Below are 16,522 nucleotides of genomic sequence, written 5' to 3'. Positions count from 1 at the left end.
TATTTTAATTTTTTTTTCACATCCAGAGAGAAGATATAATCAAATTAATTAAAGAGATATGCGGTAAGGACTCGGGAAGTCTTTATGTTCGGATTCTATAATTCCTTCCTTACCTTTGCATTCTTCTCTTTTCCAAAAGCATGCCAAATCAAGTCATTGTGATCTGGTTTTCTTTTATTTTTCCTTTGTAGGTTGCAGTATTAAATGTAAGGAAATTCCTATGGAGCTTGTGTTTGTGATTGACAGCTCTGAGAGTGTGGGACCAGAAAATTTTGAGATTATCAAAGACTTTGTAACTGCTTTAGTAGACAAAGTAACTGTAGGCAGAAATGCTACCAGAATTGGCCTTGTGTTATACAGTTTAGAAGTTCGGCTAGAATTTGGTCTCAACAAGCATCCAACCCGCCAGGATGTTAAGAGAGCAGTTAGAAAAATGCAATACATGGGAGAAGGCACTTACACAGGAACTGCTATCCGCAAAGCAACCCAGGAAGGATTTTCTGGTGCTCGAGCAGGGGTGCGGAAGGTAGCTATTGTGCTAACAGATGGCCAAACAGACAAGAGAGAAGCTGTAAAACTAGATCTTGTTGTTCGAGAGGCTCATGCAGCAAACATCGAAATGTATGCAATAGGAATCCTAAATACTTCAGATCCAACACAGGTTGAGTTTGTGCATGAGCTAAATCTGATTGCTTCAGACCCAGACGGAGAACACGTGTATCTCATTGATGACTTTAACACTCTCTCAGGTGCGTTCATTGAAGTTTTATTCTGCCTTGGATCTGATGCTTCTCACAAGGGGGCAGGGTGGGGGAGAAGCATTATCTTTGTGGATATGTTTTGATGCTGCAAAGTAATAGGAATCTATAGATACAGATTCCCTTTGTTTATGGTATTACATTATGGGGCAACATGCCAATGAGGGAATGTCACCCAGTCTAGGAAAAGAGCTGCTTAAACAAGTTTTCTAAGATGAGTAAGTGCTCATGCACTGAAAATCTGACTATAAATCAGAATTAAACCCATTGTTGTAAATGCTACTTGTTCACTTCCCTGGGGAAATAACCCGTTTTCACGTTGTTATTCACAGCAGCAAGATAAGCAGTTATTTTCCCATTACCAACTAGTAGTTGTTACTAAGCTTAGATGAACAGCCTTACATAGTTCACTGTATTTTCTACCATGCAGATGACTTACATGCTGGCAAATTTGTGACCAAAAAGTCCATATTCCAAAGAGTCTGGAATAATCTTCTTAGATGTGTATAAACAATCCAAAGGAGTTCTGGATTACATGTGTATTACTGACATATATAAGTAATCCAATTTTAAGAATACATTGAATTTCTCAGTATGATAAGTGTTCTACTTTTTTTTTTTTTAACAGCACTGGAGTCCAAATTAGTCAATCAATTTTGTGAAGATGAACATGGCACCTTAGTATACAACCATAATGAAAATGGTGCAAGTATAAGTGGGCGATCCTTCCATTCAGTATCTCCAAGTTCTTTACATTACATACTTCAGAAGAACAATGTTAATAGACAATCACTTTCAGCACAGACACTTAGAGTATCTACAGTAGAAAGTCCTCTGAATCTTGGCCATCTTCCTCAACCATTAGCTCCGGTATGAAAATTCAGCAGGCTTTAACGAGCAGAAGTTTAATAAAGTATATATCTTTCTGTGCCACCTAACGTAATTTGTACCATTTCCCTTAATTTTCTGCAGGACAGGTACTTTAACTTGGTATGCTCAGAGCTGGTTGTTCTGAGCAAGAGCTCTGATGTTGCATGCAGGCAATTATTCCTGATACTGTTACAAGGATTCCTTTGTTTAATACAGTAACATTTGTGCCACAGTGTGAATCGTGACAATATTAAAAAGCAATTACAGTCTTATAATTAAGTCTAAGAACAGTAACTGAACTCAGTTGTAGATTATAATTTTAAGTCTGTAAAAAAACTGTAAAGCTCAACTAAAAAAAATATTTATGCAACATTTAGATATGACAACTTTCCTGGTAAACCAACCAGAAGGTAAAATTCTGGTTCTTAACACTGAAGTCAGGGTAAATGGAAAGGAAAAACTAGAAAATCTCTAAGTCATGGGGGGCTTGTTCCTTTTGAAACACTTCACAGTATCTGGAAAGAAAAAAAATCAAATGCTTATTTCAGACCAATGTACCTCCTGTAGTCTATGACACCTATGAAGGGGAACAAGATGAAGAACAACAGCCAACCCTGCTAACAGGAAACACTAGAGGTATTTCTATTGTCATTAATTTCTTCATTTTCATTTTTGGCTGATGAAAAGTCAGTGTCTCATTCTGTTTCTTTTCACCTGCAGCTGTGTTACCATTATTGTCATCTAAACAACCACCATCCAATAAAGTGATGACATCATCACTTTCAACTGCAGGCCCCACAAAAAGGCCCGGTGGGTAACAGATCATTTTTCATTTTGTTACCTCTTTGCCTGGTTCTAACTTTTAATAAAGCTTTAAATCAGAGTAATTTTGTTCCATTCTCCAAAGATTTTGTGAGTCTGTGATGTAGAAGAGACGTCATTTCAGGATTTTATAACAGATCTAGTTGCAGTTCTTGTCTTCCCAAGTTCCGGATCCCACCGCTCCACTTAAAGCAAAAGCAAGGCTGTCTGTAACCTGAGAGGGAGCTCCTAAGGGGCATCAAGAAAACATAATGCTCACTGAGGGTGGGCCAGTCAGCAGGTCATTCATCAGCCAAGGAGGGGCACTCTACAGAGGTGGGAGACTTCATTAAAGACAAAGATAGTGATTTTGGAATTGGACAGAAAGAATGTATTTCTTTTTCAGAGGAACAACAGGAAAAAACAATGTTTAGTCATTTTAAGTATAATAAGTAGCTGAGTGCTTAAAGGGTTGATTCTTTTTATATGAAATGTCCAAATGTATTTTGTTCATCATTTGGGGGATTTTCAGTTCCAGTAATAATGTATTATGATGGGAGCAACAGAAGAGAGAGATAGAATGTGTTCCCATTGTTTCCTGGGAACAGTGGCATGACTTATTTGGTCTCTGGCACTAATGTTTTTTTTTTAAAAAAGTGACAAGATAGCAGTTGCAGAAGACAAAATATCAGTCACAATATTAAACTTCACAGAAAACTGTTTTCTATCTCATGGTATTATTGAAGTGAGTGAGACTATATTAGTATGTCACAGTCCTCCAATCCATATCTGTAGGAGTTCTAAATTCAAGAACATATATTCATAATGTACATAATTACTACAATTTTATTAGATAAATAGCACTAATATCTTACAAAAGCAAAACAAGAGTTTTATATTCTTCTCAGTATTTTAACGTCTCTTCTCCCACACCACAAGGAAAACTAATATACAGTAGAAGGATGCAGGAGATGCAAAACCAGCAGATGCAACTAGCTTACAGCTTTTTGGCTTACAATTTCAGTTTGCACACAAGATTTGTTGCACATAATCAGATTAAAAAAAAAATATTTTTAAATTATCATATTCATATTGTTTGCTCTTTTTGTATGTGGAGCCATAATACTTTTATTTCTGGAATTACTAGAATCATGCCAGTAAAGGAACGGTTTATTTGACTTCTAAGATGCACTTGTAACTTGCCTTTAATATTAACATCTTTAGAACAAAAAGTGAATCTTAAACGATTGTATAAGATTAGCAGAAAAAAATAAAGTAAGAGTTTTAAAGGTAAAATCTATAGAATACAATTGACTTTTACAAACAAAATAGTTTATATTTCTCTTTTTCTTTTTTTTCTTTTTTTTTTTTTTTTCATTCTAGAAAGTATTGTGGACCTCCGCTGCAAGCTAAGGCTGGATCAAGGGCCATGTCGTGTTTACACAATCCGATGGTATTACGATAAACAAGCCAATGCCTGTGCTCAGTTTTGGTATGGTGGCTGCCATGGAAATGCAAACCGCTTTGAGTCTGAACAGGAATGTAGACAGGCTTGTGTATTTTTTTCTAGAGGTAGGAATTAGTCTCTACATTAATAATGATAAGGTTGGAGCTATTGATTGTTTGGCTTTTTATTAATTATCCATTTGGTAAAATCAAAGCAAATAATTTACAGAATGCTAACATTATGAAGTCATATGCCCACTAACTAAAAAAATGGCTACCTATGCAAGCATACTTAAAGACTTTTAGCATTTATTATAAGACATAGAGATTATAACAAAATAGCAAATTTTCAACAGTATCAAGAGTACAAAATTTCCTTTTTTACTCAGTTATAGTAAGACCAGTGTAGCATTTGCCATAGCAGTTGCCCTTCTTTCAGCTAGATCTTTAAATATTACCATTGTACAATCACTAACTAGTCCTTATTTTAAACTACATATATTGCTTTGGAAACCAATGTATCATCACTATGTAAGTTCTTTTCCCTTTGTTACTGAAATCTGGTATTTGGCATGGATTCTGCAATGAAAATTTCACTTCTTTTTAGCGAAACTATTCTCACAAATAGTATTTTACTATTTAAAGCACAAGACATCAGCTTCCAAATTCCATGCAGAGTACTACTTAATACAGATAAATACAACAAATGCATCAACTTGTGGCCTATGTGCTCTCTGGGTCACAAGATAGGGAGGTGGTTCAGTTACCCACCTTTCCTAAGCACATCACAGGTACATTTCATACATTTTTTTTTAGTGAACTCTCCTCAGTTTGTATTAGCTAGCCAAGATCCACGACAATTACAGTTAAAACACATCCACAGATTTCTATGAGTGAATATACCAATAACTGGCACTACTGTGTTGGGTTAGTTCATGTCTAAAATGGTCCTTCCAATGTGTGGCTTCTGAAAGCCAAGTCTAATTTTTAAATGCATTTTAATATCTTCATCTTCCTTAGTTAAATATTTAAACTTATGTTTAGAATATTAAGCACAGCACAGTTTATTGCCTGCCAGTGTGATATTGCTTTTTACATGTATGTCTGCCTGTATATGTCGCATTTCCTGTTATTTAATATACTTTAAAGCTTATTTCTAATAAAACATTTTTGGTTTTACTGCCAGGACAGAAAATGGATAATGGTACATTTACAGGACTTAAAACTTACCTCACAGCTAAATGACATTCACTGTGTCACGCGTTTCTGGTAACATAACTGGATTGCTGCCACAGCCCTTAACAAGGCTGAACATCTCAGATGACGCACTCACATACATGAAACTCGTTGCTCATTTTTAGTTGGATTTGTGTGGTTTGTGGTCTTTCGTTTTTTTTTTGTTTTTTTTTTTTTTTCCCTGAGCAAATGGTAACTTCAAGCATATCAACAAAAAGCAGAGTTTGGCCTCAACTAAAACACCGTTCACCCTTAGTGCTTCCAGAACGCTCAGTCCCTCTCCTGACTGGGCCAGAGAGAGGAGGGGGCGCTTCCCGCCCAGCGCTTTATTTCATCCAGCTTGTGTCCATTTCCGGATGGGTGCAACGGGGTCCTCGCCAACCCAGGGACAAGCTTTAGGGAAAGAACTACCAAAGGACAAGTTTTTTTCTTATGATTCTTATTCGGATTATTTTTTTTTTTTTTTAATTTGAAAGTGGTAGGGCACTGCAATTAAAACTTGGATACTGTTTTCAAGTCATTCCAAATTAAAAATGACACTCCTCATCTATTTTAAAATAAAACCAAAACCACCAAATACCCAGTCCCGCAAATCGCCAGGGCTCAAGGCTGCATTACCGAGAACGCGAGGCTCCCCCGCGTTTTGTGTTTCAGCCCCTCAGCCGACTCGGGGGAGGAGCCAGGGCGGGCGCGAGTGCGCGCGCGCTCCCCGCGTGCGGCGCCGCAGCCAATCCCGGCCGCCCGAGACACCACCCATGCTCCCCCCGCAACCCCGTTGCCAGGGCGGCGCGCGGACTCCTCGGGGCGCGTGGCGGCCATGAGCGGGGTGCTGGACGTGCTGTGGGAGGACAGGGATGTCCGCTTCGACATCTCCCCGCAGTGAGTGTCCGTGTCCCCAACCGGCCCTGCCCTCGCAGCGGCGCTCTCGGGCCCGCCCGGCGCCGAAAGGCGCCTGGCTGAGCGTGGCCTCCGCAGGCTGAGGCCGACCGCTGGTATCGGCGCGGAGCACGGCGGGAGCGCCCCAGCGTGTGCCGGGAGCGCCCCCCTGTGGCGGCGGCGGAAGAGCGACTTCACCTGGCGGAGAGGGGCGGGACAGGGCGGTCAGTGCGTGCTGGGCGCGGTCCGCGCACCGATTCCAGTCTATAAAAAGAAAAGGAAACAAAACAAAACCTTGGACACTGGAGGATTGAGGGAAGGGTGTGCGCTTTTCTAGCACTGAGAAGTACAGCCAAACTGAAGGCGTGTGTCTGCGGGGACGGTGACACTCATGGTTACCAGGACTTGGCATCCTCCTCAGGGAACGGGGCGGCGGCTGTGCAGTATTTCACGAAATTCGCGTCTTAATAAGACGTTTTGTTTCTGTCATGCCATACATGAAGAGTTTTGGCTGCTTTTGACAGTGCAACTAAAATACAGCAAAAGTTCACACTGCATTGGTTGTTGCGTAATGAAGTGGTTAGATCAGTTAAATAAAGCAAAAATAATAATATAAACAAATAAATATAAGACTTCAGAAAAAAAAAAAACAAACATCCAAACCACACCCTTTGTGGAACATTTAACAGAGCATTTCACATATCCTTATACATCTAGTATTTCTTTTGCTGGCATCTCTTCTTTCCTCAGCCTAGCTCCACTCCTTATGACCTGAATGTACATCAAAAGGCAATAAACTCTGTCCCCTAAAAATTACGTGAATGCAAGTGGGTTTTTTTTTTAAATTTTTCCTCCATTTTCCACACACTTTGTCCTTATTTTGGGGTATAGTTTTCATAGTCACACTTGCTACATAATTATTTATTTACTGATATAAGTTAATAATAAAGATACTAATATTTTTAATCTGTGAGATGTAGTGATAATTTCAGGTATGTAAAGTTGATTTGTGTGCATGTGTAGATTTTTCATTGCATGATGTACTGAGCAGAAAACTGAGGAAAGCGAAGCGGGGAAATAAAACTGGCCTTATTTGGGAAGATAAATAAAATTATTTTTCCTTTTTCTTAAGACAAATGAAAATGAGACCTGGAGAGATCCTTATAGACTGCTTAGAGTCTGTTGAAGATACCAAAGGAAACAATGGAGACAGAGGTAACTGCATACTCAGGGAACTTGTAGACTTTCTACTCTTTAACCTGTGTAGGTTTATGAAAGCCTTGTCAGATTGCCGTTGAACTCTGTATCAGTACTCTCTTGCACAGAAGAGATCCTGCCTATTTCTCAGATCTGCCTTGGAATGTTTTCTTAAAGTTGTAGGAAGGTGATTCTTGTGTCAGAATTTGCTTAGAATTTAATACCTTGTAGGAATAATCCATTTATAAACAGTGTGGTGCTGTTCTGCTGTAATCCTCTTTAATGCTTAGTTTGCCCCACCCTGTTTTTAAGTGAGTCAGTAAGGAATATGTAGTGGGCAGGGGCTAAAGCTGCCAGCATGCTAAGATGACCCTTCAGGGAGGTTGGATGTGCTGCTCTACAAGGTCCAGAATGGAATAAATTTGCATATGGCAAAGGGGTGAGGTTTTTCATGAATACTGCTATAATAGTTAACTCACTGTCTTCCCCTTCTCCTCCCCAGAGCAGTTCTGCACTAATTGTGTCTACATTTTATTATAAGCATCTGGATTGGAATCAATAACTGTTCTTGGTTTGATTTTGAGGAATGCTGGTATATATTAGAGGTTGTTGGATTTTCTCTGCTAGCATTTTAAGCATTTAAGGGTTTAGTGGTTTAGTGATTTTTCTGGTGGGGTGTCCTGTGCTTTTCTTCTTTTTCCTGTCAAGGGGAAGGAATATCCTGTTTTTTCAGAATATTTCATTTAATGGAATTTATTTAGATTAAAAATAGCTACACTCTTTATCTCCAGGCAGGCTGCTTGTGACAAATTTGCGTATCATTTGGCGCTCACTGTCATTGCCCAGAGTCAACCTCTGTAAGTATTACCTTTTGTTTCCTTGTGGTGGCTTGTTATTCCTTCACAAAGTATTGATTTCAGAATGCTGAAGTATAGCTGTGTTGCTCTGTAAAGTCTGAAATAAACTGTTACTAATGAATCTCTTTATAATATAGGAACTGAGATGGTAATTCATAGCAAAATAGTAATATTCAATATTCTATGTTAATTTCTCAGAAAAGAAGTTGAAAAGTTCTTCAGACATATTTCTCATTTGGCTGATGTGGGATTCGTGTGGTTTTTTAGAAAAAAAGTTCGAGTTTTATCATACATTGCTTTACTTGTAGCTCTTGTTGTCTCCTGTTTATTTACATTCTGCATTTCTCTATTTATTCCCCACAAGTACCTGCCTTTCCAGTTTTAGTATTGTAAACTGTAGATAAGTTTCTCATTTTAACTGTATGAGTTAAAACTGTATGAGCAGCTAGAGGTTTGCTCATATTTAATTTAAAGTGCTGAAACGGGGGCAGGATGCAATTACTTTGTACACAAATTATTTCCAGTGCTCAGTGTGGAATCCCCTTCTGTGGAAATATTTCTTGGAGTGGATGGTACGCTGAGCAGCCAGAGTTGGTCTTGATTTGAGAACAGCACTTGACCAAAGAACCTTCCAAGATCCTTTCTAGCTTAAATTAATCTTCAGGGCTGTGATGAGGACCCAGAGTATTAACCACAAAGTGTAATTCTCACAAATAGCATCCAAAGCTGTGCTAAAAATTCAGTAATATACTTTGTAATTTTGACTGTTATTTTTCTTGTTCTCAAAACAATGTTTTTTTCTCCCTTGACTTTTAAGCTGTCGGTTACAACTGTGTTATAAATATAACTACAAGAACTGCCAACTCAGTAAGTTCCAAAAAATACTTGTAAAAATAATAAAAGAAGCTGTAATTAGTTGTTTATACTTACTGCACTATATCAGCAATAATCTGAAAGTTTACTTACAAGAACAGTAAAGAATAGTAACGAAAGTTTTGTTTTTAAAGTGGAGAGCTCTCATACACATAGCCAGAATGGAATTGCATGCAACTGTGAAGCTATTGGTTTGACTTGCCACAAAGAACTAGCAGGAAGATTATGTAGATTACCTGGGCAACCATATGATAACAAAACCAAAAATATATATGATTTTGCAAATGTAGATCAGGCAGGCTGCATTAGTTTTGCTATTGATGGAACTGCTAGTTGGTCAAAAAGAAGTTAAAGGCAGCAGTAGATTAGTGGTAGAATCAGGATTACACCTCCATAAACACTGTTTAAAACAATAATTTAAACCATATCTGAAGGTTATTTATTATTTGTACAATCAAGCTGCTATATTGCCAAAATGTAAACTTCCATTTTTACCTTACAGAAATTACGAGGGCAGACAGAAGCTCTGTATATATTGACTAAATGTAACAATACTCGGTTTGAGTTCATTTTTACCAATGTTGTTCCTGGAAGTCCCAGACTCTTCACTTCAGTTATTGCTGTGCACAGGTAGTGTACTTAAAATAGTGTTTGATCAAGGACTCAAATACAGGGGATTACTGCTGATAGACACAGTATATAACTGTCCATATTCAACATTTAGAAAACCTTTCCCACAGAGAGCAGTCTCTGGAAGGAAGGGGGAGAATGATCACAAATTTTAGTAGACAGCTGCAAATAATGAAAATTAACGTGTATCTATACTAGTTATTGATCACAATTTATATACCTCATGTGTATAAACTATCTGAACAAATAAGACTATAAAGGAGCAAATTTCAGTATGCATTTTCTAGCTACAATTTCTGTCTGCAACAATTTCCTGTAATTTCAGACCATGTAAAGGAAATGAAGAGTTAAATCCTGGTCAGAACTCTTCATCGACTACAAAACACTGTATGCTTCCCACCTAAAGACAAGTCATCTGAATGAATGTGTGCATAATACATTACCATGGGTGTCTATTTAAGAGCTATGGAATACTGACATATATATTGGATGTTTGTGATTTAACTGGCACTGAAAAATAAAGGACTGTTAATGTCCATGCTGTGTATATCATGGCACCCAGAGAACTTATGCTTCACAATAGAGGCTGGATGATGACTGTATTAAGGAAAAGGAAAAAATAGTATACACATGAACACTACAGGAGATCAAAAAGTCATTAAAAACCTGTTTTAAATTTAAAGACAATTTCATTAACAAAAGCTGGAATATACTTAATTATGCTGAAAAAGTTTTAATAGTACTCTCACTTTTGTGCAATGTGATGATAAGAAAAGCTGAAAATTTACATTTCATATATGCTCTGAATCAAAAGGATAATAGAAAAATGGGACTATATATGACCTAATATGTATTTTATATTTTTTGCAGAGCTTATGAAACTTCCAAAATGTATCGTGATCTGAAGCTAAGAAGTGCATTGATTCAAAACAAGCAACTGAGATTGTTACCACAAGAGCAAATATATGATAAAGTCAATGGCGTTTGGAATTTATCAAGTGACCAGGTATAGTAAAGAATCAGAATACATTGACTACAGAAAAGTTGAAATGTTTCAGCTTTCATCTAGCAATTGTACTCCCATAGTTTTGTAACCTCCGAGGAATTACCCTTAATGCTGTTCATCAGCTGATGCGTGCAGAGAAACTGATCCCGTATGTTTGCTACTCACTACAACAAAATCTCCTTTTGCTAACCTGAAGTCTACATGACCTGTCTAATATGCAAGGAACTAGATATACAATTTTTATTATAAAGATATATTTAGGAGTCTAAAGCTTTGTATGATGCTGAAAGAAAATCATGTTTCTGAAGTGCTCTGCTGAATATTTGTGTGTTTACATGCAGCTTTGACTAAACAGTAGTAAGATTATATTGTCTTTTGATTAATGAAAATTGAAAATACTGGAAGGGATTCTGTGTCTTAAAAAAAAAATAAAAACTTTGAGATAAAAATAGAAAACATTTATTATTTTACAGGGCACTAGTTGCAAGCATTTCCCGGAGCAGTGAAACAAAACAGAAGCTGATATTTCACTCTGTGCAGTTTTAGTCCAGAATAGAAATACGATCCACTCTGACAAGCTAAAAAGTTCTTTCCTCTACATTCCCTTGGCACACATCTCTTAGTTACCTAAGTTTAACCCACATGCCTTTATACTTACGCTTTATGCCTATTCCAGATCTGTACAGTTAATAACGCTCTCAGATGTTTCATGTATTCCCATGAGGTTGGCTGGGCTGTGACTTGATCCAGCTTTGCTGCAGTAGTAGGTACTCACAGCTATTTTCATTACTCAGCTTCTGGTAGCTTTTAAAGATTGGATCCTGCTTCCTTGCAATCAATAGAAACATTTCAACTGGATTTGGTAGGGAAGCATCAGGCTTTTAGTGAATAAAATATGAAGCTGTACCTTGTTTATATGTAAATGGATAGCAGTAATCATCATATTTGGGGAAAAAGAGCTCTGTACTTAAAGCAATTCTAATATAACTTTTCTTTAATAGGGAAATTTGGGAACATTTTTTATTACTAATGTGAGAATAGTTTGGCATGCAAATATGAATGACAGCTTTAATGTCAGCATACCATATCTACAAATTGTAAGTATCTTACAACAACCATTTTCAAAACGAAACAGCATATGCTCAAGTCTTTGGTTAAAACTCCCAGTTTACCAAAATTTTATTTCATATCCTTCATTCAGAGAGGAGTTTAGTCTTGCCAGCATCAACCACAGGGTATATTTTCTATTCTGTCCAGATTTCCTGGACAGGTACAGGTGTTGAAAATGGCTTGTATTTCAAACTTTTTAATATTTACTCTGATGCTTCATGCCGCCTACATACACTGGGATTAATGATCTGTGAACCTGATGTTCAGAAATTTACTGTTACCACTGTTACCACTTCTAATAAAACACTTTTCCCTGAGGTTTCAGGGGTTCAGATTTGTAAGGGTAAATGGGAGAGAAAGCTAGTAGCCAAGTTTCCTGAGCCAGTAATTGTAATTATTACACTGTAAAAAACTGAAACAATGAGATTTTTATGCAGTAATTAGAAAAAATTTTAACAGTGTTATACCTCTTTATCATTAGCGTTCGATAAAAATGAGAGACTCAAAGTTTGGCTTGGCACTTGTGATAGAGAGTTCTCAGCAGGTAAGAAGCTTTAATAGCCTTTTTCTATTGATTGCATTTTTATTACACATATATACAATATTTCTCTAGATGCAATATTTTTATATACAATATTTATCTAATTCTGAAATGTCATGGGTCTACTTTTAAGTTACATAGAGCATTTCTTCTGCTTGGCCTTTTGAAAACTTTAAGAAAGTTCTCTTTGCACTGATTTAAGTGTATGTTATGGTCAATATGGCTATTGGGAATTATGGTTTCTCTAAGCAAAGCAACAATAGGCCAGCATGACTAGCTTATAACTGTCAAATACACTGTCTTCTGACAGATTATCTTTGGGATCTAATTAATTCTGTACTTAGTTAAGACCACTCTTTTAAACATTTTTCATTATTTCTATTTATCTGAAACCTTCTTTAATAACAGCATCAAGACCTAACAGACTCAACATTTGCTTAGTGGCTGGGAATAAATCATTACTATCACTTCTGAATTTGTCCCACCCTTGTTTGCTTATGGTTTTCTGTATAAGGAGTTTGCTCCCCTTTTATGTAATGGGCTAACTGTTTAAAGGTTATCTACCTCTTAGAGAAACATTGCCATTGTTTTTATTTTACCTATGATTCAAGTTTTCTCAGCAACCTGAAAATTGCTATCATTAAACTGGAAATCACTATCAAGGAGAAAAAATGGTTTAAAAAATAAGACTAATAAACAGATGTTGTCTTTTTTCTCTGTTATATAGAGTGGAGGATATGTACTTGGTTTTAAAATAGACCCTGTAGAGAAACTACAGGAGGCAGTGAAAGAGATTAATTCACTTCACAAAGTTTATTCAGCTAATCCTATATTTGGAGTGGATTATGAAATGGAAGAAAAGGTACTCCATTTATTTATTTTAAATTAGGTACAATACTATGTTAACAATAACAAAAATATATTAAACATATTAGATATGTGAATTTACTTACTACAATGTTATAATTTGCAGCCTCAACCCCTTGAAGATCTAACAGTGGAGCAGGTTCCAGATGATGTGGAAATAGAAGCTGATGAACATACAGATGCTTTTGTGGTAAGCAGCTCCACAAAAACCCCAGAAAAATAGAATCATTCTTGTTTGATTATTCAGATTTAAGCAATGTACAGCTGTAATCCTCTGTTAAAGATACACTGCAACTGTACTTTCTATATTTAAAACATCCTGATTATTACAGGAATTTATTCTGTATATGAATTTTTAATTTAAGAACAAACTATTATTCATAATAAATAGTAGTAGATATTTAAAAAATAGTTGTATGTAGTTTCTCAACACATTAAAATCGGGAATAGCTTGAAAATCAGCAGTACAATATAATCAGATACATTATATTAAAACAATAATTTGCCTTCTCTTAAAGCAGATGAATTGGTGGTGATATCTGTATGTTCAACATTCATCTAAGATTCAAACTTGGAATATTTATAGAAAGGCAGCAATAATTTCACATTATTATGTCTCCCAGTATTTTGGGAAAATTTACTTTAAAATGCATTAGGTTGCTTGATTGACCCTCTTTCAATGAATTTCCAAACTTAGTGTGCAACCCAGTAACACTTGGTTCCATGATTGACTGCAAGGGTAGATGGCACATGTTTTCAAGTGTTAGCCTTGATGCATTGGCCAATCTCTGAAATTTGGTAAATTAACAGTCCTAGCAAGAATGTTATTTCCACTCCTTTTAATTTTGCAGCCTCTTATTAACACAGATAAGATCTTGTTTTTTCCTTTCCCTCTTTCCTAGCTTTTTTGGCTTATTTATTTTCATTTTTGCACATTTTTATTCAGTCTTCAGCATATTTGAAGACCTAACTTCTCCTTCAATGGAGATGTGTTTGCTCTATTGGTGCCTTTGTCGCCTGAATTAAATAACTGTGCTTTTATATTCTCAAACAAAAACTGGAAGCTGAAAATGGTTAGAAGGTTGTTGTTGTAGAGACACAGGTTGCCCAGGACCCAAGGAATGGCTACACACCAGTATTCCACAATACTTGATGCTGCAGGAACACACTTTCTTTGCTGTGCCACACCAGTCCACAGGGCAGGTGAAGCAAGACTGGGCTCTTTTTGGTAAATAAGATCTAGAACCTACTGGGTCCAGAGATTTCTAGAGTGTGGATATTTTCGGAGCTCTGATACCCCTAAGAGTTTGAGCCTTAATTTCCACCCACACAGATTAGGAAAGATGGTATCTCTTTCCCACATCTTTGTTTATGGAGTTCTATTACTCTATGTTCTTTTCTTAGATTGAGTATGATGTCAACAGAATTTTGATATTATACATTTTAAGCTAGTTTTTGATGTTGAATAGTAAAAGCTGCTGCACATGAGGCAAAAAAATACCAGGAAGCTGTCAGTTTGTCTTCATATTAACATTCCCTATAAAGTGTTTGTCAGTGTAACAAATGTAATACAAAAATGTTGCCATTTAAAAAGTCTTTATTATGATGGAAATTTCAAAGGTTGGTATTTAATGAAAAAGACCATAATCCAGTGGTATCTAATCTGTTATCCAAAACAGAAACTCCTGTTAGAACCCTTTTGTAAATTATTTTAACATAGAAGTAAAACCCATATAGACTGGATTCTTGTGGAAGACCTACCCAATACAGTTTTGACCCCAAGGAATTATTACCAGTTGTAGTTTTTAGACTTCTGTTTTCAAGGTTCTTTTTTGTTTTCCTTTGCAGGCTTACTTTGCTGATGAAAACAAGGTAAGGAGATACTCTTTCATACTACAAATTCATGTTGATAAAATGGGATAATGAAATTAATAAGTACCTTCTGCTTTATTTTATTTTCTCTCATATGTCATGTATTCAAAAAGCAACATGATCGGGAGCCTGTTTTTTCAGAAGAACTGGGACTTGCAATAGAGAAGCTAAAGGATGGATTCACACTCCAGGGACTCTGGGAAGTAATGACCTGATTTAGATTGCCACATTTGTTTCCTAAGCAGGGAAAAACTCTTGGGTCTTGCTGGATTTAGATCTGTAGAAGATAATTTAGAAATATCAGAGTAGCAGAGAAAGAACATACCAAAGCTAAAGAGCAGGCAAATATTATATAATAAGCCCTCAGGCTCTGTCATAAAGAAAGGTTACTCAAACACCTTGTACGCTTAAGAGCTTTGCATTTCCCGTGTGCCTGTCTAAGCAGTGGCAGGAGGGCCGCTCTGAGGCAGGCGGGCGGGGCGGGAAGCGCTGCCCCCTGCAGGCCCCGGTCACGGCGGTACTGACCTGCGAATTCCCTCTGCCTGTCACACTGGGGGCACCTGGGAGTGCCATTTGACACATTTGTAACCTCCGCTGTTTTCAGGATTGTCCTCTTTCTCTCTCCCCTGACAACACAAATTCGGCCATGGTGTTTCAGACACCATTTTATGGCAGGTAGCCACCATTTTTTTTATAACTTCACGGCTTCTGTGTTTATGGATTGCCCTTTGGCTGCCAGGACCAGGCACTGCTTGCCATTTTATACAGCACTCTGTCAGAAAAAGAACCCTCCTCTTTTTCTGCACATGGAGATCACTGTCTGAGACAGGGCAGTGTGAGGTATGCAGTTTGATGCTCAATTTCAAGTATTCATGTATTTATACAGAGTGATGTACTTTCCCATAATGATTATGTTTGAATTAAATTTCCATCACTTGTTTAACGATTTGCAACACATAAATACCATCATACATAGAACATTTTGTATGTAGGCAGATTGGCTGTGTTATTGATAGCTTTAAGCAAAAGCAACTCTGTTCCAAATAATAGCTTTCGTATTTCAAAATTTTGCTAAATGTTCAGCACGTACTATTCCAAGTATTTAATTATTAGTAATCCAGATATCCTCATACAGTTGTTGTTTGTTTGTTTTTGCTAGAGCACTTTTTAAAGCAATGATCTAGAAAACAGGGCACATGCAAATAGCTTCTGTGTGTGAGTCATTAGACCTTTTATGATGTTATGTGTTATAGACAAATGAGTCATTTATTGTTTAAAGGGAGACGCAGCTGTTACGTTTCCTAGTGAGATAAAACCTCTGTGCTGTTTTCTATAAATGGAAAAAGTCAAATGAGCTGTCCTCTCAGCTGTTGTTTTAGCAGCTGACTGTTAAAGTAACTGTGGTGTGAATGTAATACTGGTGTTTGTAGAAAATCTTTCAAAGTATGTATTTTAATGAAATACTACTTATATTGAAAAGCAGTCACTACTTCAATAAACTTTGATAATATTATATATTGTTTTAAATCATGCATTCAAGTCGTTGTATTTTGACCCTGTTTCCATTACATTCAAAGAACAT

The 16,522-nt window shown here is 36.8% G+C and overlaps 2 protein-coding genes and 1 long non-coding RNA gene across 7 annotated transcripts in view; 2 read left to right on the top strand and 1 right to left on the bottom strand.

Annotated features, from left to right (window-relative positions):
* LOC128790414 (collagen alpha-1(XXVIII) chain-like) overlaps positions 1-5,058 on the top strand; it is a 33,426-nt gene extending 28,368 nt beyond the window's left edge. The window contains exons 30-35 of the mRNA XM_053947094.1: positions 27-63; positions 192-749; positions 1,387-1,628; positions 2,177-2,264; positions 2,349-2,438; positions 3,813-5,058. Of these exons, the coding sequence (XP_053803069.1) occupies positions 27-63; positions 192-749; positions 1,387-1,628; positions 2,177-2,264; positions 2,349-2,438; positions 3,813-4,012 (1,215 nt within the window). The 3' untranslated portion in view covers positions 4,013-5,058. The remainder of the gene's footprint in view (positions 1-26; positions 64-191; positions 750-1,386; positions 1,629-2,176; positions 2,265-2,348; positions 2,439-3,812) is intronic.
* The window catches only part of LOC128790419 (uncharacterized), a 33,432-nt gene extending 27,644 nt beyond the window's left edge, over positions 1-5,788 (bottom strand). For all 5 annotated transcript variants that reach the window (XR_008431747.1, XR_008431745.1, XR_008431748.1 and 2 more), the window contains exon 1: positions 5,730-5,788. This is a non-coding gene — a long non-coding RNA (uncharacterized LOC128790419). The remainder of the gene's footprint in view (positions 1-5,729) is intronic.
* A 123-nt stretch (positions 5,789-5,911) lies between these two features.
* Positions 5,912-16,470, top strand: BBS5 (Bardet-Biedl syndrome 5). Its single transcript, XM_053947097.1, has 12 exons — positions 5,912-5,990; positions 7,120-7,202; positions 7,976-8,041; positions 8,859-8,908; positions 9,417-9,544; positions 10,415-10,550; positions 11,552-11,647; positions 12,142-12,204; positions 12,929-13,063; positions 13,175-13,258; positions 14,917-14,940; positions 15,054-16,470. The coding sequence occupies exons 1-12, from the start codon at positions 5,929-5,931 to the stop codon at positions 15,153-15,155; spliced, it is 1,029 nt and encodes a 342-aa protein (XP_053803072.1). The 5' UTR covers positions 5,912-5,928; the 3' UTR covers positions 15,156-16,470.
* The last annotated feature ends 52 nt before the right edge of the window (positions 16,471-16,522 follow it).

This window comes from Vidua chalybeata, chromosome 7 (genome assembly GCF_026979565.1).
Source record: "Vidua chalybeata isolate OUT-0048 chromosome 7, bVidCha1 merged haplotype, whole genome shotgun sequence".
Classification (NCBI taxonomy): domain Eukaryota; kingdom Metazoa; phylum Chordata; class Aves; order Passeriformes; family Viduidae; genus Vidua; species Vidua chalybeata.
The sequence above is the reverse complement of the archived record's forward strand: the minus strand, read 5'-3'. Positions and strand labels throughout refer to the sequence as shown.